Below are 24,637 nucleotides of genomic sequence, written 5' to 3'. Positions count from 1 at the left end.
ATTACAGGTAAGAGTATTTCACTCATTCCTTGGGAAAAGATATCTGTATGCTACTCATAAACCTTGTGCTCAGGAAATTCTGCTAAAGAATCAAAAGTTGAACTGCTTTATAAAACCTCTAAGCTTCCTAAGGTTCTAATTCTTTAGAGAAAGTTGTGGTTTTGATAAAGTGTATGCCAGAAATTTTTAACAAAAAGTCATCCCTCAAAAAAACCAATGCCCGCAATTGCTTTATTGTACTTGAGTCTCACCTAGGATCAAGTGGCATCAAAATAAACTGGTAATTAAACTCAAATCTAAATCCAATCATTTAAAAGTAAGAAGAATACTAACGAGCTGTTGAAAAAAAAAACCAAGATTTCCCATAGTTTGATATGATCATGATATTGAGGATTTAGATACTGCACAGTCACCAAGATCTCTGTTATGAAAATGAAGCCCATGGAAGTATTAGAATGCTGACTATCCATACCTGCACAAGTTGATCGTATGCAGCATCATGACAAAACAAAGTCTGTACATTGGAACAAAAACCTTCAATCTCAGTTTCCTCCAATTCATCTTCAATATTCATTGCCAAAATACGTGTCTCGTTGATAAAGCTGACGACTAAGAAAGTATCATGTGGATCATCAGTAGCTGATCGCAGCGACCACATGCCCTTGATGCCTTGAAGCTCTACTGATGCCTATGCATGACATTGAATATAAAATACATGAGAAAATAACCGAATATATGTTTTTTGGCAAGATAACTTTACCACACTTACCTGTTCATTTATTCCAATACCATTTCGCACAATGCGCAAAGAACCATCCTTGTAGGCACCTGAGCAAGTTACAACTTGACCTTGACCTTGCCTCTCCAAGTCAACCACAAAAAAGAGAAAGATCATTAAACCTGTGAATCTCCATAACTTGAGCCAACAAAAACAACAGCATTATCAAGATATGATATGGATGATGCAATAGAAGTTTCCCCCAAGAGCTCAATTTTGAGTCCAGATACTCTAGTACGTCATGAAAAACAAACAAACAAATAAAATATCAGAGGCCGGTCAAAGGGTTGAATATAAACACAAGACCTGAAGACAAGAATGAGATGCTAATCTGATAATATAATGGAGTAGAAGAAACTTACTTCTCCTTCTCATGAGTTATAACAAGTAGATGCAAAAGCCCATTGTGATCCCCCCAATAAATACGTGAACCGTCTGCATCAACCCTTCCATAGGCTCTTGTAATAGACTTTTAGGATAAACAAAAGTCAGTAAAAGACATAAATCGCTTGTATAGAACTAGCATGTGATAAATACAGCTTACAGGTCTAATTGGGATAGCTTTGAAAGCCTGGGCACTGCTATACACGATTGTTTCTTCACCGATAATGAGGACACCACAGAGAGGAGGTGGCACTGGGATTAACAAATCGCCCCATTGTCGAGATTTTTTTGAGACCATGGACCTTCAACAAAATCTTTATCCTTCAAATTAACTTCATATGTTTTAATGTGACGAGCATCCTTGTTATCCTGCTCGTCATGCAACAGTTATTGAAGGCCAAGATCATGTGTTAGGTCAAAAGTCTACACCATCACCAAGTACAAACAAATTTACAAAAGATAACAAAGAAAAGATTAACCACATAACCATAAAGGCTCTATGTCAAATTCTTACTCAGACACATATATAAGCAAGAGATTGACAATGTAAAGGGTACATTATTGGAAATATCTTAGTGCTGCCATGAAGCACCCCCCATAAAAAAATCATAAAATGCTTAATTGCTGATAGATGTAGATAACATACACTAGAGTAGACCACATATAAAATCTATAAGAAAGGATTGATCAAATGTGTAAGATACACCACATATTATGGCAGCTACCATGGTTTAGGCATACTCCATATACCTTGATGGGGGAAAACACCAAGACATGATAAAACACTAGCTATTACCCCCTCCGTCCCACATTTGGAGTCACTTATTGTTATGGCTCGGATTTTAGAAAGAGTTAAGTGTGTAATAAATGAAGTGAGATGGTGAGGTGTAATAAATGAAGTGAGATGGTAGAGTGTAAAAATGAAGTGAGATAGTGGAGTTGGTTGAAGGTGGGTCCCTTTTGACTTTTGATTTTTGTTTTGATTTATTTTAATGTAAATAATGGCATTTTTATGTAAATTTGAAGAAAATGGGGAAAAATTGTATGACCAAATATGGAAAATTCTAAAAGTGCCCTTTTTAACCGGACGACTTTTATAAGAAAAAGCATTTAATCTGGGACGGAGGGAGTATTACTTACTACTTAGTCAAAAATAAAAATATACCTGGTAAAGTACAACAATGGTCGGCTTAGGGCAACCATACAGAAACTTGATATCAAAAACCTGAAGCTCCTCGAGCCTGAAGAATCAACATATAAATTACATGTACATTAGACATGTTAATCAAAAGCCACCTAAATATTAAAATATCACAATAAAAAGATGATCCTAATTAATGGGCTATCTTCAAATGACAAAAATGAAATTTAAGCAAAACAATATATGAAACACAAAATGATACATGTGCTTGTGGAAGGTGTACAAATGTGGCCATCTTAAGGTGTTTGGGGATAGTCTGAGAGATGACGAGGTCGATGACGACCGAGCGGGAGTGAGTGCAGTGAGATATCTCATCTTCAACTGTGAGGATAGGATTGTCAAAGAATTGCCAAGATTGTCTTAGGGTGGAGTCTTGAAGAGAAGTGTGAAGTGGAGTCATTCGTATTGTTTGAATTGAATTGTTTATTGTTATTTGTTGAGAGTACTGTTGGTAGTAAAGTCTTCGTGTACTCTTATTTATAACATCCGATAGTTAGAAGGAGGATATCTTTTGGAGAAATTAGTTGGGACAGTGTGCGCACCGTGGTCCTTGCGTGGGGATTGTTTCTCTTTGAGTTTGTCTTTCAGTTATTGTGTAGAACATCTGGTGGGTGGGTTCTCATTTCCTATTGCAATGTCAGTGAGTAATGAGTTGGTTCTTTAAAAACGTAGTGAACATTTAATTTGCTGTGTTTGATATTGCATTCGTATTGTGCATTGTCAGTTGTATGAGTTTGTGGTAACTACAGCCTTTACCCTACCAAAAAAGGCTCCACCTCACGTTCCAAATAGGTAGGTTACTAAATTCAACTAATGGAAAAATGCACCTGATATTAAATGCCTCTTTGAGTTGGCCTTTAGTATCAAATGGGGTGACCTAAAAACAAAATAAAACAGAGGTTCAAATCAACTGGAATACTATTAAAAGTTTCAGTTTTGAACACTCCAAAAGTTACAAAAAGAGAAATAAGATTTATACAGCAGGATGATCAATACCTTGAACAACCCATCATATAGATGAAGACCAATCAACCTGCAATCTGGATCAACTATTCCAATCTACAAGAAACGCAATAAATAAGTCATGGACTGGCTATATATTCTGAACCAAACAATGTGAGATCAAGACCATAGAAGAAAGTACCTGTCCATTATCTGTGGGTCGACCAATCCGATCAGAAAAATCACCCATGGCCCTGTTTTAGAAATGGAAGCCAACCCAACAAAAAGAGTAAGTTTGGAATCATGTGTGCAAGCTAGCCAAGCCAGAAAATATAATGATTGAAATGAGATCATGTAAAACAAGAAAAATAAGGTTTATTAAACTAACAGGATCATACCTAACTGAGAAGTGTATACAGCATATGACCACATAAAAATAAGGTTTATTAAACTAACAAGATCATACCTTGTGATAACCTCGGGCCCGTCTCTGCGTCCCATTGCAAAACGCAGAATTTATATCTTTTTTGTAGCTATGAAAAGGAGATCTTGTGTTTCTCCCTGTTGATTTTAAAAGTCTTAAGATGGCACTTCTTTAATTTCATGATAAAGATATGAAAGGATGTAACAAAATTGCATGAGTTTTTCTCAGATGGAGCAGTAACCAGTGAAGGGGTACTCACATGTGGGCGAAAAAACTCCCAGCGTGGCAATTCTCCCATATATCGGCACATCCAACATAGGCTGCTAAACATGAGCAAAATACCTCTAAAGACATGCTTCACAAAGTCCAAGTAGAAATCATTTCAATTTTTAATAGGTTGGAACGACCTGCACTTCTAAGACTTCCTAAAGTCTCACCCCAAACTAAAGACTAAAATAGATAAGGTCGCTTGATTCCTCCATCATCCCTAACTCACTGTGACTCCTCATTCCCCATCATTTGGAATTTTCACTAAAAAACAGAAAGGGGAAAAGTAACATGTACTTCTAATTCAAGGTCTCGTGCAATTGAAACTTCTTATCTAATCAAATTATGAAGAAAAACATCACTCATTTTTCACACTAAACGCCAATCTAACTTGACCGCTATACCTGTAAGCCCTTTAGGCGAGAGCAAATGAATTCCCATCCGAGTGCATTCTGCAAACAGAATTCAATCACCAGCATTTCAAACTTCGCCACAAATTCCGTAGATAAACAATCGAACTTCACATTCCCCTCAAACTTACGCAATTATAAGATTGAGCTCCTGCGGGCTGGTGAAATTGCCGACGCACGAATGCGTGACGTTGGTAGGCTTGTTGTCACCACGTAATTCCATATACTCATCTGAGTGGTGTGTGCAGCTTCCTACTAAAAGCCTTCAACACTCCAATTCCTCTGATATTTGGAGTAGGGGAGGTTCCGCGGCCGGAAACAGCTCCGATTGTAGAGAGGGAAACTGAGCTTATTTGCAGTGTCGATTTGTGCAGAGAGAACCGAGGAGAGAGAGCATAACGTGGGCTTCTAAATGGGCCGCTGTGGTCGCATATTTATTTTTTAAAAAAAATTTTAATTACAATTTCTATTTCTTGGTGATTGTGTTTCACTATTTTAAAATTGAATAATTTTTTTATTAGTAAATATAATTAAATACATAAATTATTAATTAGAGTAGATGAAATATAATATTATATGTAGAAAAGTAGATAAAGTTCATATTATAATATTAAGAAGAATTTTTAGGTAGTTTAAATAAAAATGTACTCTAAAAAAATAGTAATATTTAGTAATTAGTAAACTATAACTAATAATATGTAAAAAAATATGAATGATACTATATCTTATAAAAGTAACATTAAAATTAGTTACTAGTACGTATGATTAAAATTTAAGATATATAATGATTAAAATTTAAGATATATTATATAATTAACAATTATTTATAGAATATATAATTAAAATGAATTATTTTATTAGTTTGAGTAATTGGGTGTATAGAATTTCATGTATGTATTAAAATACTAGTTAATGTTCATTATATTCCATCAAGGCCTTGTTGTGGAATGGAGGAGGTGCTGATATCTAGAGGAGAGATTATGAGTTCAAATCCTTGCATGAAGAGGTTTTATAAAATATTTTGAAAATGAAAAAATCGGTTCCCGGTCAACTGTTAGACCATCGGTTTCATGGTTCACACGGCTTAACTTGTTGGCGGCTTTTAGGACTTAATCGGACGAATTGTCTACCGGTTCGCAGTTTAAAACATTGGCCCTACCTATTGTGGATGCTCTAATTGTGAGAAGAAATCGTTCATGTGAATCTCCATGAGAATGACTCAAAATAAGTGTATTGATTTGATCTTTTTGCTTCGTAATTTTTAACCCAAAATTTTCAAATCAATTAGATCCTTAAAATAATATAATAGGCGATTCGGAAAGGCCACAAATCTTGATATTATAATTAAAGTTTGTAACTAAAGATATTGAGAAAACATCTTTCAAATCAATTAGATCCTTAAAATAATATAATAGGGATTCTAGAAAGACCACAAATCTTGATATTGTAATTAAAGATATTGAGAAAGCGATATACTATTAGGGACAACTAGAATCGCACCATCGGAAACAAGAATGGCTAGATCGGCACCACGGGAGGTTGGTGTAGCTACAGATCTCAACCATGTACCATTCGGCTCATGGAAGAAGATCGCTGCACCACCACTCCGGCTCGGTTTGTCGCCGTATCGATGCCTAGTGCGACCAACCTCGACCAGCTGCCTCCAAGTCCTCCACTGGTGCATAAAAAAACACAACTATTAAATAGGGAGTACAAAATGAGAAGAAGAAAAATCGGTGTAATTGCACCAATGTTTAAAATTGATACAAAATGTTTTAAGTTAACATGAAACATTAGTGAAACATTTTGTATATAGAATATAATTATCCGAAAAAGCGTTCGGGTTAGACATGGAATGAGACATGGTTTTTTACGGGCCGCGTGTCTTCTTCGGCGCTTGTCCACATCTTGGTCGGAGAATGTGGATACCTATCTCATGCCCGTGGAGCCTGAACAAAGAAAAAACTAGAAATTAAAAAGAAAAACAGAAAAAGAAGAGAATAAAAAAGTTTACCAAACTACCGGGAAAGTGAAGGAGAAGGACCTAGCCACTGCTCAAAACTGAGCACACTTGTGTAGAAGAGGGTGTACTCCTCAAGTGACTTGCATAAGAAAGAGAGATGATTAACGCTAGGGAAATCCACTGCAGTAACTAGGTGTGTAGTGAGTGTGTAGTGAGTGTAGTGTGTTGTATGTCAAACAGGGTTGGTATATATAAGAATAAGAAATGTACAGTTTAAATAGAGATTACTACACTTATTTATTTAAATTAAATTTTTTTGTAAAAGCACTATTTTTAAGTAGTTACTACTACTATTTTTAATTATTAAAAGTGGTAACTAATTAGTTACCCTAAACCCTAAATTAACCAATGTAAGCAAAAGTGAAGGAATTCATCACAACACACGCAAATGAGTTTAAATAGAGATTTAAAAGTACTATTTTTAAATGGTTACTATTACTATTTTTAATCAATTACCATATTTAAAAAGATAGTACTAATGGGTCATCATGGGTCATGGGTCATGATGGTTCAATTAAGAGGTACAAAGCAAAGGTTCATAAAACCACAGACAAATGTGTCATGGGTCAAGGATGGTCTAATGGAGATGTAGTACAAAGCAAGGTTCATAGCAAGAAAGATATAGGGGAAAAGATGACTTGCAACTATTGCATTAGATGATAATTTGCTGTAGAATGGCTCATGATTGACCTGCAACCATTGTATTGACGAAAATTTTCTAGAGAAATCACTTAAATTGAGACTGACCTAGAAAATGCTTTAAAATACTAGAACTTGATCGATTAACTCCATAAACTATAACTCAGAAAGAATTATCAACATTTAATCGTGCAGATTTCTGATTTAAGATTCAATTATAAAAATAAGTTATCGCCATAGGTCAAAATAACTTAATTATTCGATTGTCTGCTCGTAATGATCAATAATTCATTTAATTTGTGACAGATATTATAACAAATTCAATAGGAGTATCAAATTTCATCGTCCAATTATCTAATTAATGCTCCATAACTAATATTTTGTTCGATTCCAAGTGAAGTAAATATTGATAGTTTGTAACAAATATTTTGACGAATTAAATATTAGATTTCATCGTTCAGTTTTCTAAATAAAGACCCAAAAAAATTGATAATTCCAAGAAAATTTAGCAACATTCCATCGTGCAGATTTCTAATTAAATATCCAAATATAAAAATAAGGTATCTTTCATAAATCAAGATGTCATAAGTGGGGTGAATAATTATAGGGTAGATCTTTAACTGATCTTGACATATTCATTTTATAATTTTAGTCATAACTATTTTGTTTGAATTTTTGATCCCAACATTTCAATTCGAATTACAATTGGTCCAAAAGTACATTTGTTAAATTAAATTTATTCAATTAAAGTGAAACAAATTCGGTCACACTCATCTGCTTGCTTGAAGCAATTCAAAAATCTTCCACCACCGTTCCACGCCTGAGACCTCTAGCTCCACCGCCACCAATCGTTCCAGCAGCACTACCACCCCAACCCGGACGACAACAACCTTACAGAGGTTTATGTCTGAAATGTGGAGCCAATCTCGACAACAGCAAGTGCTCATGTAAGCAGCAGAAGGCTGAGGAGAAAGCTCATGGACCCCTTGGAAATTTAAGAAAACAAATGCAGCAAACATGAAATTTGTCATTTTGCTGCTTTTCTCTTTTATGTTTAGTGACATTATTATTTTAATATAATTCAATTTTATATGAACATCTTTTTTATGGTAGTAATATGATATCAGTAAATTGGTTCTGTTTTTTAGATTTTTTACTCCCATAGGTTTCTAATTATATAATTATTGATAAAATTAAAGTTCAAAAGTATTTTTATACTTTTCGAAGGTTTTCATAGAGGAACAACGCAGATTGTTAAACAAATTTTATGGAAAAAAATGGGAATGCTGAATATGATGATGGTGTTATTATTGATTTTTACGATTTATTAGTGATGAGAAATAAAGATTGAATCGAACGGCAAAATATAGGATACAAAACATATGTATAGAGAGATTGAAAAAGTTTTCTTTTCCTATAGCATCATTAATTTGAAGAAAACTTGTGAAAATAAATTAAGGACGGAAGTATTATAGGAAAAAAACCATGTTCGAAGAAAACTTGTATAAAAAGAAACAAAAAACGTTGAAGGAAATATTTAATAAAAAATCATTAAAGACAAAAATTGGTCCCCATCATATGATCACTAAATTTTATCTTTTTGAATTTTTTAGTCATATACATCTGAAATCGGATCACAATTGGTCTAGTTAGCATTAGTTAATATTTAACGTTAATCGATTTTAATCGCAATTTTGACCAACTTAAATAATTTTTAATTATTTAATAATCAAAATTATTTTTGTAAATAAAATTATAAATTATTTATAATAAATTATTTATAATATTATCGAAATATATATAATCTAGGAAATCTTATAAAATCATTAATACATCGTATTCTGTATGTATATTTACGAGGAAATCTTATAAAAACACATTACTCCACCTAAATATTCCCCAATCCCCAAATTAGTTTCTTTTCCAATTGCCATGGGACAAAGGGAATGCAAAGGCAGAGAGTGAGCGATATTACGGTGGTTGATTCATCTCCGTCGCCGCCGTGGATCGAACTGCCGGAAGATGTAACTTTCAATATTATGCATAGGCTGGGGGCGGAAGATTTATTGTGCAGCGCGCAGCAAGTGTGTAGTACGTGGTGGAAGGTATGCAAGGATCCCTCCTTGTGGCGAATCGTCGACTTCTCAAACCCTTATCAAGAGAATTCGACCGACAAGTACGCTGCCATGTACCGCAGAGCAGTGGATCGTAGCCAGGGACAATTGGTCGAACTCACCATTCACTACTTGGGCGACGACACCTCATGGAGTACATCGCCCATCGGTATATTACGATACAATCATAATATATGATATGATGTGATATGATATGAATATGTGATTAGGGATGTCATGTAGCCCGAACCGTGGCTGCCCGAATAGCCTGTCAAATTTGTAGGGTTAGGTGAAAATTTAGCGATAAAATTAAAACCAGATTAGCCGCACCTAATTAACCCGACCGTTAGGCGGGAAAACCCGATAAAGTTTATATTATTCTATTTTTTTACTTCTAATTCGACACTTCATTGATTAATTTTAGAGTAGATAACTAAAAAAATTACTTTCAATTTTATATTAAATATAAAAATTATATATTGAATTTTTATTAATATAATAGTTAATAAATAATTAAAAACTTCAAATTCACTTTAAAAAATATTTAAATTCCTAAAATATGCATTAAAATTTCACGAAATATCTCAAAAATTAGTATTTGATCATGTTTATGATTGAGTTTGAGCATATATCTCAAATTTATTATAATTAAATATTTTACTCTTTATGAATATATCTAATTTTCATCATTATTTATTGGTTTGATCGCATGTTAATCTTATTGGTAGTAACCCGATTAAATATGCATTAAAATTTCACGAAATATATCAAAAATTAGTATTTGATCATGTTTATGATTGAGTTTGGTCATATATCTCAAATTTATCATAATTAAATATTTTACTCTTTATGAATATAACTAATTTTCATCATTATTTATTTGTTTGATCGCATGTTAATCTTATCGGTAGTAGCCGATTAACCCGTTGGGCTAACCGAAACCCAAGCTTTTAGGGCAAGGGTCGAACTTTTATAACCGAAAAAAATCAACCCGATTAACCCACTCCGATTAACCCTAACCCGATGGGCGGCTCTATTGACATCCCTATATGTGATGTCTTCTAAGAGGTAAATTGGCATGATTTTATATTTTGGGTGAAATGTGGCTAATCCTTTGATTTTTTTTAACAGATCACCATGTCTCAAACGCCTTCATCTTGAATCTTGTCATCTCACGTCTAAAGATTCTATAGAGAAAGCGGTGGCAAAATTTGGAGATTTGGAAGAATTGCACCTTACTATTACTATGAGGCCGTGCCTGGTTGGCGGCGACATTATAGTAAGGGGCAATTCGCGCCCAACGTTGAAATCATTCTCATACAACGGATATGCACCACATCATAACAGAACATGTACTACAAGATTCCATGAGAGTGATTATTTCCGGCATCAATTTGAATTAGCATTGAATCGGCAAACGCATGCTAGAAGAATGCTAGATTGGACGACTAATAATGAAGAATTTGAAGCCACCATCCTTAACGCCTGTCCGCGCCTCAAATCACTTGACATCCGAACAAACTCTCTTGTCCAATACTTATGAGTCGGACATTATGGCAAGGCAACAATCCGTTTGGTTCTGTCTATTGTTCTAGCAGCAATCCTAGGCCTGGAGGTTTCAGCTCTGGTTTAGTTGTGGTTGTGCTATTATTTTGGAGGTTTAGTTTTATCCTTAGCTTACCCCTTCTATTAGTAGACTCTGCCCTTAGTTAGAAAGACTTTGTAGCTAGTATTTAACGAATTTGAATAACAATATGTTTTTATTTATGAATAATGATTGATGTGTCATTACCACTTATAGCAGACAAAGAAGACAACCTGATAGGTAGTAGAAAGAGGTTGATACAAAGCCATCTAAAATGAACAACAAAAGCAAGAATAGTCAAAATGAAGGCAGAGTCATAAGCTTGCTAATAAAAGATAAAAGGGTCTATTGATAAAATGAAAGCTCTAACATGCTGATATAATCACTTGAAATCAACTTATCCAGCAAACCTACACATGGGGAAAAAGAAGGTGAGTAATATTTGTCCAGATATCTTAAGCCATAAACTGTTACAAGAAAGAAAACTTTACCATCTGCCATACTCAGAAATGGTCGAGTTCAAAAAACCCAAGCCCGTCGTCATTGAAGAAACCATAACCAAGAGGAGAGAAGTAGTCGTCGTAATACTCATAATCTCCATAATCTTCATAATCTTCGTCATAGTCATAATCGCTAACAACTATGCCGTTCCCAAAACGAGTCTCTGCCATCCCATTCAAGCCACGACATAGTACTGACGGAGTCATTTGGGAGTCTAAGATCTTTTATCTGCTGACGGCATCTTTCCCCAAATCCCTCCAAGCTCGAGACCAAGGCATCGCCTGATGTCAAGTGATTCGGGGCGTGGAAAGCCATTAAGGATGGCTTCAAGTCCTTCATTTTGCATACAATGTGCACAAAGTTGAAGATGCTTAAGATTAGGCATGCTTTTGACGATTGCAGAGCATAATCATTCCGACCGAATCCTTTACTAAATTCATCATCATCATCATAATCATCATCATCACCATCATCTTCCAATCCTAGTGGAAAAGGATGCTCTGTTCCATGCCCATTGTATGAGAATGATATCAACTTTGGGCAAGAATTTCCTATAGCTTCAATGTGGGCAGGAACAATCCATGGTTTACCAGTAAGGTGCAATTCTTCTAACTGTTGAAGTTTTGCTACCGCTTTAATCACAGCATCTATTGAGATCTCATGAAAAGATCCAAGTTTAAGGCGTTTGAGATTTTGTGACCTGTCAAATAGCAAAATATCAGACCACATAAGCGTATTTTTTTTTTTGTACAGAATAAACATGAAGCAAGATAAAGGAATCTCTTGAAAGCAAAGACTACTACACTGGTTTCAGAAAATGTCCAAAACAACTCAAATATCTTTTAAAATCCAGTGCATAAATAAAATAACTGAAAACCTTTAGGGAAAATAGTAAGCAAGGAGAAAACACAAGCAATATATTCGCGTAAAATAATACAAAATGCATGATTTTTAGCCTAGAAGTGCAGAGCATTGAGTACGAACCTCGAGTAAATCCTATACTCGCCAAATCTAATCTTTCATCCATCGTTATTACGAAGGAAGTTGTGCATATGTTCAACCAAGTACAGTATCCTCTTCTTTTCATAATGCAACCTCACATCATCATTAAGTGACCAAAACTAACAAGATTTCCTGCCTCAGCGATATTAAAATGAAAATCAAACCTCCTCGAACATGTTTTTATATCTGAATTTCTGCAGGAGGTGTTCTAATTTCTAAACACAGGAAAATACAATTTCAAATACAATTTCTTAACACACACAACTGCAACTTCAAAATACAACCAAAATGCAAAGGCTTTTCACAATGCAAGTACAACACGCCAATGCCATACATGAACCAAAACACAATCATTTTCTTATTTCAACAATCCCACTAGCACTAGCAGCCTCATAGAACACAATGAACATAAAATTCGATAACGATAAATCACAATTCTTCAAGTAACGAGTTCAACAATCACACTAGCAGCCTCATAGAACACAATGAACATAAAATTCGATAACGATAAATCATAATTCTTCAAGTAACGAGCGCGGAATATTTACCGATCAGCAATATACTCAATGAGTTCGTCGTCGCAGTAGTTCTGAATTGTGAGGTCGACCAATTGTCCCTGGCTACGATCCACTGCCCGGCGGCACATATTGTACACGGTGTACCAATCGATCAGCATAGTTTTTGAGAAATCGATCACTCGCCACAAGGCGGGATCCTTGCAAACCTTCCACCACGTACTACACACTTGCTGCGCGCTGCTAAGTATCGCGTCTGGCCCCAGCCTCTGCAAAATATTGGCGGTTATATCTCTCGGAAGTTCGATCCATGGCGGCGGAGGGCTGAGGATGAAGCGACCACCGCCGGCGCCGGAATTTTGCTCTTAACCCTAGGCCTCCGGTTTCTGCCTTTTCTACGTCCCATGGCGATTGAAAACGGGAGAGGAAATGAATAGGAAAAGGTTTTATTTGATTGAGGTTTTAGGCGGAGGAGATTTAAGGCCGTGTTTGGATTGCAGAGGGGAAAAATTCATTTAAATTTGGGGAGATTTTCAGAGAATAATTATGCATAGAAAAACACTTAATTTTGATTTTGCACATAAAATAAGAATTCTACTATTTACAATCACACAATCTTTCAATTGCTTTAATTTTACACATAACTTCCAATTTCATGACTATAAATTAAAAGTAAGAAATAAATATCCTCGTAGGCCACGTTAAAATTACACATATTCATGGCAACGTGGACTGAATACTTAGGAATTTTTTATTTAAAAACATTTCTTTGTATTACAGGATAATCACCATTCATATTATTGTGATTACAACTCAATTTATTTTCTATTTTGAACTTCAATATCTAAAAGGAATTTCTCTAGTGTGGGACAAGAGACTAATATCTATGTTCGATGATATAGTATTGTGATCACATTTAAAATAAATTATATTATGAGTGTTGGACAGAAGGCTAATAAACAATGTCTATGTTCGATCATATAGTATTGTATCGTTGTGATATCAATGGATCATAGTGTCATATTATTTGTAAATATTGTGGAAAAATTGAGATTTATAAAATCTAATTACTACAAAAGAAATTTCAGAAAAAGGATGATTAAATTCGGAGCTTTTAGATTTTGGGATGTGAATGAGAGATTTTTGCATTTTCTTTCTTTTTATTTATATATATTTGTATGTTTTTAGTTATTTAATTTTTCAGTATGTTTTTAATTATTTAATGAAATATTTTTCTTATTTTTATCTTTTTTTTAACAAAACGTGGAGTATATAGTATATCCCTTTAGATTAAATTATTTGATTTTTGAAAATCCATTTGACATATATTCTGATATAGCTATAAATCAGGTAACCGTTGAACAAGTTCTCCCTTCCATTGCGCCACGTTACCTCTATCACCATTCATTCAACAAGTAACCGATCAATCCAATATCACAGTCACGAAATGACTTGTTCAATTCCCTTCAAATTAACCTTAATTATATATCCATCCACGCCTCCATCACCACTCCTCATTGAGCCTATTCATGCAAGCTCGCCGCATTCCCATCGATATTCCGGTTGCCGCATCCTCACCACCATGGACTGAGCTTCCGGGAGATGTAACGGCCGATATCTCTGCGCGGCTGGGGGCCGCGGGATGCTGCTTATCGCGCAGCGCGTGTGTACCACGTGGTGGAAGGCTTGCAAGGATCCCGCCTTGTGGCGAGTCATCAATTTCTCCGACCCTAATGAAAGGAAATGCACCCGCAAGACATTGCCATGTCCGCCACGCAGTGGATCGTAGCCAGGGACGGTTGCTCGACCTCACCATTCAGTATTTCGGCGACGACGCACTCATGAACTACATCGTTGATCGGTATAAATTTTAACTAGTTTCATTTTAAGGCATTTCTGTTTATTTAATTTGAGGCATTTTTTGTTTTATGATTTTAAATTCGAGATTGGTTTATATGGTATATTGTACTCCCTCCGTCCTACAATAGGAGTCGCAGAGTTTTAAGAAATGTGAGTGAAGTGAGATAGTGGAATGTGAGCCACTTAGTATTTAAAGTGACTCGCTTGTGGGACGGACCATAATGGCAAAGCGTGACTTTTATTGTGGAGGAGGGAATATTTGGTGAAAAACCATTTTCTCTCAGATTATATCACATAACCTTTTTTATCTCACTCCATGTCTAATCTTTTGTTGATTGACAGATCACCAAATCTAAAACGCCTTAAACTTGGATCTTGCTTTTACATATCAGGATATTGTGCAACTAGAATGGCTGCAAAACTTGGCCATTTGGAAGAATTGCACCTTACTCTTAGACCAGGCATTGGTGCTGCCGACATTGAAGCTATTGGCTATTCTTGCCCAATGTTGAAATCATTCTCATGCAACGGATTGAAGTACAGGTTTCCGCCATTGTTAACAGGTGTTTATTTACCCGTATACTATCGGAATCTGTATGCTTTTGCAATCAGTAAAAGCATGCCTAATCTGCAGCATCTTCAACTCTTTGCACATTGGATCGAAAATGAAGGACTAGAATTGATCCTTGGCGGATGTCGCGCCTCGAATCTCTTGACATCAGGCAATGTTTTGAACTCGATCTTCGAGGGGATTTGGGGGAAAGATGCCATCAGCGAATGAAGAGCTTAAACTCCCTAACGACTCCGTCAGTGATGTACCGTGGCCTAATTGCTATGGTGGCGATCCGTTTGATCCTTCTACCCCATGGTTGAATATTACGTGTATGACTATCATAAAGAATATGGAGATTATCATGGACGTTACCCCAACAACTTCAATTGATTCTTAGCATGGTAGACGTAAAGGTATCTTTTCTATATATTTCTAGCTTATATAGTCGTGGTTATGCTTTGATTCTATTTTATATTTTATCAATACATCTTTATGTCTTTATTTAATAGGCTCTATTAGCATGATTTTGTAGCTACATATTTTTAATGCACAACAATATAGTATATAGTACATATTTTTAATGCATAACAATAAAGTAATTTTACTAATTAGCCATTTTTCCATAATAACGATTGCGTTATGCAATATCGACAGTTGATGAATTTGAACTGTGAAACAGAAAGAAGAATCGAATTCAGAGTCATTAGAGAGTTTGGGCATGATGAATTTGGCTATCGAAAGTTGTTTGATATGGGAGTGCATTAGAGTTGATGCAGCGAAAATTTTATTTTAATGTTATGCAGATTTTATTTCCTTATTTTTTGAGGTTTAGATGTAGTGGGAAAAACTTTTATAAATGTAGTTTTTGATATTGAATAGAAGCAAGGTGCCAAGAAATTTGGGTTGTTTTGGATTCTGCTAATTCAATCTTGTAGGTCCATAGACACCAAATATGTATACCTAATTTCGTGTTAAAGATTTCAATTACAATTCCATACAAGTGTTAATAAGATTAAAAGGTAAATATATAAGGCAGGCATATCAAGTGTTTAGTTGTGGAGATTGGTTGAGCTTTTGCTTGAGCTGCTTGGTGCCCTTGAAGATGTACTCCATCACCATGGTCATGTAGGCGGCGACAGCCTTAGTCTCGCCCTCGATCACGCCCTCCACCAGCTTGGTCACGTCGTTGGAGGAAGCATGAGCTTGGTGTACTTGTGGAGGCTGTCGCGGTCGTCGATGTTGGGGCCGATGGTGAACACCACGGGGACGTTGAAGTGGAGCTTGTCGTCGGTCATGGCTCGGAGGTGGAAGGTGTACTGGACAGGGGAGAGGTCGAGTCAGGTGCATCTTTGCCAAGGAAACACCCACGATTTTGTGGGTCCTACTTTTATTATTATTATTATTATTATTATTATTATTATTATTATTATTATTATTATTATTATTATTATTATTATTATTATTATTATTATTATTATTATTATTATTATTACACAAGGGAATTGCACGTTGACACTTGTATTCTAAATTAACTATACAACTTTAATTTAAACAAAAACATTCAATATATATGCATCATATAAATATTCAAAATATTGATTTTACCATTAAAAATAACAAAAAGTGAAATACTAGATCAAAATCCAATAGCTGATCACACAAATATTACATATGAGTTGACGTGGATTTTAATCTAAATATAATAAATACTCGATAGCATCACAACATATAGCACCACCTTGTTTGTAATGTCACAATCAATATAATTTTTTCCATGATTTAAAATTGGATTTTTGCAATTCAATAGTTGCGTATGAAATTTGACATTTATATTTCATGCGTCCTCAATCACTACCATTGTTTTTTCAGTTTGACATGTCTATAAAATTTAGTGGGGAAAGCCATCCACTGCAAAGTAAAGCCAAACAGAGAAAATTCACTCCAAATTTTCTAACTCCCAAAGCCAACATCATGTCTACCAAGTCCATAAAAAGAACCATCACCTCTCAAGCTTCCATCCACAACCAGCCGCGAAATCACCAACGACTGATCCTCGTCACGAAGAAGCTGATGACGGAGCCAACGGGATCATCAAAGGGAACCGTAGAAATCCATGCTCAACAACACAACAAAGGTAACAAGGACAAAACCAAACTTCAAGTTGAAGAACTAATGGAGTTGGTGGACAGACAACTCCAACGAGCCGCCGGACCATTGAAGGAAAACATAGTAGCCGCCATGAAAATCCTCCAGACGAACCATCGCCTGGCTAAGGAGAAGACACAACACGCTGAGCGTCAGAAAAGGCTCGCCGAGGATGACTACATGCTGGCTCAAATCGAACTGGCTGACGCGGAGGAGTATGCAGAGGCTACACTGCTGAAATACGAGAGAATGATGAATGAGGACGTAATGAAAAATAATCAAGTCGAAGCTGAAGCAACGGTGGAGGAAAAAACGGAGGGGGAGGTGAAAGAAAACCCTACTAGCATTGAAGAGTTGGAAGAGTTGATGAATGAACACCTCCACATGAGCGATGGATTGACGAAGGAGATTGCGAGAGCTGAGATAGAAGCTCTCTCCTCGCAGCGTAAATTGTTGAAGGAAAGATGCATTGAGGCCGAGGAAGATATGGAGAGAGCTGGCAGGCTTTTTGAAGAGGCGCTCCCGGTGAAGATTGGGAAGCCTATTGGATGAAGGAAACGACGACGAAAATATACGAGGTGTCACAATTTAATTTAGCGAAAATGGAGGAACGAATGAGGGGTACTTGCAGAGGCTTAGGAAGCGAGTTGCGAGTCAGAAACAGCCCTCGATCCGTTAAAGGATCAAAGCGTTCGACCGAGCAATGAATCAACGAGTTTTGTAGAATCCGTGTTGCATTTCATTAGACATATATTTTTAAGGGATAAAACATGATGTGATTATTTTTATTAGAGTACTTCAATAAGCATATTTACAGGGAACGAGATGAACTACTATAAATGAAATCTTGAGTAGGGTACCTTTACAATCTCTTAAAAATTAGAGTGTTTCATTATCGTGTGATTTAAGATGGGAATTGCACGTTAACATTTGGTATTACAAATTATTTAACTTAGAACAAAAATGTCCCGAATTATGTGATATGGATAATTAAATACTCAAAATATTAATCTTACCAAAATATGAAATACGGAGTGTATCGAAATCCATCACAGAGATCATATATGGCTTGGCGTAGATTTTAATTGAAATACAATAAATTTGAGATAGCATCATAAAATATTATTTGTATTTTTTAACTTCATAAGCAATATATTTTTCATGATTGAAATTTGTTTTATTGCAATTAAAAAATTGCTATCTAATTGTAGTTATATATTTCATGCATCCACAATCAACACTATTGGTTTTCCATTTTGGCATGTCTAAAAGTTAGTCTCTTTCTATTTTTTTTAAGTTTCTCTAATAAGGTGACACCATTTTACGATTAATAATATTTCAACTATTTATTCTATATTAAAATTTAATAGTGTCCACTATTAAGACTATTGATAGTGAATGGATGGAGTATTATTTATGAAGACCCAAAACAAATCCACCTAAATTGAACCCATTGCCAAACTCTTGGCCAATATCATCACTTACAATTTCATTATCTCAGTTAGGAAAAAGGAAACAAAATTGATGTGATTTCACCTATAACAAGAATTTGTTCGAAAAACGTGCAAAATCCCAATATGAAAAATGGATCACACCACATGATTTCATAAAGCTACAAAATGTTTAAACCATTAATGGCAGATTTCACAAATAAACACTGCAAATCCACTCCACAGATATTCATTCGACACTTGAACATGATGAATGCCAATCCCCATTCATTACATACGAATTCAAAATCTCCTAATTACACACCAAAAATCTTGGATCGACCAAAATATATCTACCATGGAAGAAATATCACCTAAACCAAATCCATCATGCAAAAATTCTAACAAAGGCAATAAAGTAACCTTTCATATCACTCTCCAAAAAGTTGTTCTATTAGTATCTCTTCTTCTTCTTCTTCTCTCTCTTTTCTCTCTCTATATATACATTAAACATGCATATGTTGTGCTTACTCTGAAAGAAAATGAAAAAGGTAGAGCGAAAATTTAGGGGCTTGTGGTGGACGACGACCAAATGATCCGTAAAGTTGAGGAGAAGTTGTTGGCGAGTTTCGGACTCGAGACAAAAGTAGTGAACAATGGGGAGGAAGCTTTGAAGTTGTTCCTTGAGGGGTATACTTTTGATGTTGTTGTCATGGACATGGAGATGCCCGTCAAGAATGGGCCCGAGGTAGATATTGTCAATTTAATTAATGTTACCATCTTTCAATTTTTTTTATAGAGTAAATGCCAAAATTGGTCATAAACATATGTTTATTTTATGGAGTGTATTTATATAGTGGTATGGTGGCACGTGCAGGCCACTCGCGAGTTGCGAGCAATGGGGGTGGACTGCATGATCGTTGGGGTGACTTCCGTGGTGACGGACCCGAGAAGGTGGAGTTCGAGGCCGCCGGGTTGAATTGCTGTTGGGAGAAGCCGTTGAACGCTAAGATAGTCAGGACAATCCTCGACGAGTTGGAAATGAAACTATCTTGAACAACCAAAATTTTATTGTTGTTGTACTAAACTTTTTGTGCTTAAAACAGTTGTACTTCCCAAAAATGAACAAATGAGAATCAACGAAATTGTTGCCTGTGGGCCGTGGTTATAACTAAATTATCTATATTTGGTAGTACATATTACTCATTTTATTTAATCAAAATAAATTAATTAATCATTTTTAAAACTATTTTTATTGGGACAAATGGAAGTGTTATTTTTTCATTTAATTCTTTCACGCGAAACTAGTTTTAAGATTTGAATACTCGTTTAACATCGAGCTATATAAATTTTATCATCAAATGCGTTATATATAATCACAACTTGTGACATGAAATTGTAAATTTTTCTTTGAAATCTTTAGTACCAAATTACGTTATGTATATTGGTAGCTATGGACTTACAAGATTGAATTCGCAGAATTGAAAAAAACCTTGGTACCTAACTTCTTATTCAAAGGAGTATCAAAACGCGAAGGAAATTTACAAAAAAAAAAAAAGATATAGTACTAAAATCAAAAATTAAAATAACAATAAAATAAAATCAACTTAAAAATAAAATACTAACATTTTCGCTCCACCAAACGACTTCCAAAATCCAATGTGCAAAATCAATTGAAGTTTCCCTCGTAACGTCCAAAATAATCTTCATTGTCTTTATAATGGTCATACACGTAATATTCAAACATGAGCGCAGAAGGACTAAACGGATCGCCACCATCGCAATTAGGCCACGGTACATCACTAACAGAGTCGTTAGGGAGTTTAAGATGTTTGATTCGCTGATGGCATCTTCCCCCAAATACCCTCCAAGATTGAGATCAAAACATTGCCTGATGTCAAGAGATTGAGTGGGACAGCTGGCAAGGATCATTTCAAGTCCTTCGTTTCCAATCCAATGCGCAAAGAGCTGAAGATGCTGCAAACCAGGCATGCTTCTGCTGATTGCGATAGCATACATATTCGATAGTATGCCTCATCAGAAGCACCTTTTAACGACGTAGGAACTTCGTATTTAGATCCGTTGCACGAGAATGATTTCAACATTGGGCAAGAAAAGCCAATAGCTTCAATGTCGGCAACGCCAATGCACGGTCTAAGAGTAAGGTGCAATTCTTCCAAATGGCCAAGTTTTGGAGCTATTCTAGTCACACAATATTTTGATATGGAAAAGCAAGCTCCAAGTTTAAGCCGCTTGAGATTTGGTGATCTGTCAATCAATTAAAAATTAAACTAGTTTTTACACGGAGAGAAATATCTTAAAATAAATAAATAGAAAAATAAAACTATATTCCATTCGTTCCACAAGAATATGCACTTTCTAATTTGGGAAGGTGTGACTCATTCTTCACTAATAATTCACTAATAATTTTTAATTACATTTTCTCTCTATACATTCTCTTATTTTACCAATTTTACATTAAAACCTTGCCAAACCCAAATTGCATATTCTTGAGTATTTAAATATGTATCGATCAACGATGTAGAATGAAACCAGATTTAAATATTTACCGATCAACGATGTAGTCCATGAGTGCGTCGCCGAAATACTGAACGGTGAGGTCAACCAATTGTCCCGGTTACGATCCACCGGTGGACACATGGCAGTGTACTTGTGGGTCCACTTCCCTTGAATAGGGTCAGAGAAATCAATGACTCGCCACAATGCAGGATCCTTGCAAGCCTTCCACCACGTGGTGCACACGCGCTGCGCGGTGAATAGCATCCCAGAAGCCCCCAGCCTCCGCAGAATATTGGCCGTTACATCTCCCGGAAGCTGAGTCCATGGGGGCGAGGATGCAGCAACCACATAGGGCTCGAGGTTTTGGATCCGGAAGCGGGAGGGCCGGCCCACATCCACGGGGAGAGGTGGCCCTGCATGAAGAGGCTGAGGAGGCCGAGGCGCTGGTCGGGAGGAGTGGCGGAGAAGTCGAAGTATTCGTTGATGCGGTTGCCGTCGAAATGGGAAGGGTTGATGTAGGCGTGGATGAAGGCATGGGTGCGGAGAGAAGGATGAGGAGGGATGTAACTATAAGGGGGGTTAGTTTGAAGGGGAAAAAGAGGGGGTATAATAAAAGGGTCAATTGGGAGGGGGTATGGACCTAAATATTGCTGAATAGTGACTGGGAAATTGGGTTCATTGCTTAGTTGTGGGATGAATATTGGTGAAAGAAATAGATTGGACATGGTGGAAGGGAAGGGAGTAGCAATTGGATATAGCAAATACAAAGCCTCTATTTATATTTATATAGAACAAATCCTATCATATCTGAAAATAAGAATATTCAAGAGAATCGGATTAAATGGTTACCTGATTTATAGAGATACTATCATACTATAAGATATGGAAGTTGAGAGTTTGGAGGGCGTAGAATAGCGGAACCGGTTTCAATTTACTATTTTTAATAAATAGACTATTTACTAGTAATTCATTTTTGCTCCTATTTTATTGTAAACATAAAAGGGGAGTGATGGGTGTATTTTTTTTATATTTTTATTGGAAATTATCAAAGATATCTATCGCGAACTTAGTGACTATTTTCCGATTTAAAGCGCTCGAGATCAATTCCCGACTATTTAATTAATAATGGACAGTCTCATGTCACTCGACCACACCTTTGAATTAGCGACGGGTATTCTAATATTTCATTTACTAATTTTCATTCACTAGTTTTAGTAAATTGGACTCACCAAGAAAAATAGTGTAGTGGCACCCCACACTAACTTGCCCTTTATATAAGTAGTGCATTTTTAAGGAAGTGTAAATATTTATATATTTATTTTAGTCAAACTTATTAGCAATTTTAGTCATTTTAGTCAAACTTAATAAATCGATCGTTAATAAAAAAACCTCCCCTTCTTAATAAATCGATCGTTAATATTCATTTTAGTCAAACTTATTAGCAATTTTGCACTATATTTATTATCTTGTTGTTTGCGAGCCCACCTTTTGTTTAAATATTTACAACGAAATTATCATGGAGTACTACATTACAGACCAATTACATTGTATCCTAATTAACTAAAGATATCGTCACACAACGTACACGAGAAATAAATGATGAATGCGCCATAGACAAATAAAATATAGAAATTATCACAAGTTGAACTTAAAGCAAATTATTTAGTACTAGTATAACTCAACAAGGGTTACTATTATAAGATTTGCAAGTGAGCAGTACACAACATCCATAATTGGGGTACAAATCACAATCCAACAAAACATTGTAGAAACTTAAATCACTAGAAATTGATCATTTAGGCACATTGGAAGCCTGATGGATCCTTCATGGAGCAAGCATTGAGAAGCAAACTAACAGAAATGGGAAGACTGAGGTGGTTGTCCAAAATGTCGGCCTTGAGGGCGGCGCAGAGGCACACGGCCGCCTCAAGATCGACCAGCCCGTCGATGAGGGAGCAACACGGAGTTAACGGGGATCAGTCCCGATTATGACACCAATCAATGCACCAAGCAAATCAGAGCAAACACCAAGTTTACGGATATCGATAGGGCAAGTATCATTGGTCACCTTAGGTGGTGTAGAGGCACTAGAAAGAGTGAAAAATAAAAGGTTTAGCACTAGGAAAGAGCAAAGGGTGTAGTGCTCTTGGAAGCCATTTTCACTCTTTAGGATAAAAAGTTTTGGTAGAAGAAGTTAATTTTGGGATGTGCAAATTTGATGCAGCAAATGAAGTTTTTATAGGCAAAAAAATTGCTTAATTGTCATTGCATGCTGGTGATATAAATATTTATTGCTTGTAATAAAATCATATTTCTAGTATTTTGATAGTAATTCAATGTATGTAGGAGTTATTACCAGTATTTTAATACCAGTAAATTTAATGAAATTAAACAGAAGGGTGGAGTTATTAGTAATTTCCATGAAAGCAAACGGAATATGAAGTTATTAAACTCAATGAAAACGAATGGATGGCTGAGTTAAATCCTATTACCAATATTTTGATGATAAATTCCATGAAAACAAATAGAGTAATAATATGATAGAACGTGAGGTTCTATCGAGGCAAAAAGAGCACGCGACGACGAGATTGATCAGAAAATATGATAAACACACCTAGTTGAAGTTCTAGGGTTTTGGAACAAGAATGAGAAAAGAAGTATTTTATTTCTTAATTCTCAATGGATCAAAATGATAGAAGTTTCTATAATTTATAGAATTCTAAACCCTAAAGCCTATCTTGCTAAGCAAGCAAAATATTTTAAAAAATTACAAAAAGATATGCAAAATCAAATCAAATACTATTAAAAGATACTTTGGAGATTGAGAGAGATTTGGACGCGATCTTGGGCGTGATTTGGATTCTCGAGGGCCCTATCAACTCTCCCCTCGGTTGAAATCCACCTTGTCCTCAAGGTGGAAAATCTGAATTGCAATAGTATGTCCACGGAAATCACCAAGCCGCTGCGTCGAAGCCTTCGTAAGCTCCAATCAGCATCTGCCCTAAATGAGAACCGTAAATTATCGCGATGAAGGCTTCGGGCTCATAACAACATCAATCTCATCCGACTCAAATATTCCTGGATCAAATATGCGAACTCCTTCTTCTCCACTAAATTGAAGAGTATCACGGCTATCGACGCCATAAAGTAAAAACTAAACCAAGTGCCCATATTTGTTGCTTGAATAGTCCCAAGGTGCACAAACAATAATTGAACAGAATTGATAATAATTAGAAAAAAAGCAAGGGTAGTATGGATCAAGAAGACCCGCTGCATCACCGGAAAACCCTGTTTGTTCGTGGCACACACTTCAATCCACCGTCGTTGCTGGAATCGACGTCATT

General features: G+C 35.8%; 3 protein-coding genes, 1 long non-coding RNA gene and 3 pseudogenes across 4 annotated transcripts; 3 read left to right on the top strand and 4 right to left on the bottom strand.

The window, feature by feature from the left end:
• Nucleotides 1-472: 472 nt before the first annotated feature.
• Nucleotides 473-4,637, bottom strand: LOC125199195 (annotated as a pseudogene).
• Nucleotides 4,638-11,006: 6,369 nt separating this feature from the next.
• LOC125199200 lies at nucleotides 11,007-11,411 on the bottom strand. Its single transcript, XR_007172534.1, has 2 exons — nucleotides 11,259-11,411; nucleotides 11,007-11,177 (listed from the first exon to the last, which is right to left on the bottom strand). It is a non-coding gene; the product is annotated as an uncharacterized LOC125199200 (long non-coding RNA).
• Nucleotides 11,412-11,482: 71 nt separating this feature from the next.
• LOC125199194 (putative F-box protein At4g05475) lies at nucleotides 11,483-12,946 on the bottom strand. Its single transcript, XM_048097304.1, has 3 exons — nucleotides 12,819-12,946; nucleotides 11,688-11,968; nucleotides 11,483-11,601 (listed from the first exon to the last, which is right to left on the bottom strand). Exons 1-3 carry the CDS (start codon nucleotides 12,944-12,946, stop codon nucleotides 11,483-11,485), a joined length of 528 nt encoding a protein of 175 aa, XP_047953261.1.
• A 1,368-nt stretch (nucleotides 12,947-14,314) lies between these two features.
• Nucleotides 14,315-15,426, top strand: LOC125199193 (putative F-box/LRR-repeat protein 9). The gene is made up of 2 exons (XM_048097303.1): nucleotides 14,315-14,646; nucleotides 14,988-15,426. The coding sequence occupies exons 1-2, from the start codon at nucleotides 14,315-14,317 to the stop codon at nucleotides 15,424-15,426; spliced, it is 771 nt and encodes a 256-aa protein (XP_047953260.1).
• Nucleotides 15,427-17,370: 1,944 nt separating this feature from the next.
• On the top strand, nucleotides 17,371-17,895 carry LOC125199192. The gene has a single exon (XM_048097302.1). It carries the CDS (start codon nucleotides 17,371-17,373, stop codon nucleotides 17,893-17,895), a length of 525 nt encoding a protein of 174 aa, XP_047953259.1.
• A 50-nt stretch (nucleotides 17,896-17,945) lies between these two features.
• Nucleotides 17,946-19,941, top strand: LOC125199191 (annotated as a pseudogene).
• Nucleotides 19,942-23,089: 3,148 nt separating this feature from the next.
• On the bottom strand, nucleotides 23,090-23,450 carry LOC125199187 (annotated as a pseudogene).
• Between the last annotated feature and the right edge of the window lie 1,187 nt (nucleotides 23,451-24,637).

The sequence above is a fragment of the Salvia hispanica genome, unplaced genomic scaffold (assembly GCF_023119035.1).
Source record: "Salvia hispanica cultivar TCC Black 2014 unplaced genomic scaffold, UniMelb_Shisp_WGS_1.0 HiC_scaffold_422, whole genome shotgun sequence".
NCBI classification, from domain to species: domain Eukaryota; kingdom Viridiplantae; phylum Streptophyta; class Magnoliopsida; order Lamiales; family Lamiaceae; genus Salvia; species Salvia hispanica.
The sequence above is the reverse complement of the archived record's forward strand: the minus strand, read 5'-3'. Positions and strand labels throughout refer to the sequence as shown.

Coding starts and splice junctions, on each gene's coding strand:
- LOC125199192 (XM_048097302.1), top strand. CDS start 17,371: ATGGAGTTGGTGGACAGACAACTCCAACGAGCCGCCGGACCATTGAAG.
- LOC125199193 (XM_048097303.1), top strand. CDS start 14,315: ATGCAAGCTCGCCGCATTCCCATCGATATTCCGGTTGCCGCATCCTCA. Junction 14,647..14,987: donor ATGAACTACATCGTTGATCG/GTATAAATTTTA, acceptor GTTGATTGACAG/ATCACCAAATCTAAAACGCC.
- LOC125199194 (XM_048097304.1), bottom strand. CDS start 12,946: ATGCTGATCGATTGGTACACCGTGTACAATATGTGCCGCCGGGCAGTG. Junction 11,969..12,818: donor ATTGAGTATATTGCTGATCG/GTAAATATTCCG, acceptor GCTATTTGACAG/GTCACAAAATCTCAAACGCC. Junction 11,602..11,687: donor TGAATTTAGTAAAGGATTCG/GTCGGAATGATT, acceptor TGCAAAATGAAG/GACTTGAAGCCATCCTTAAT.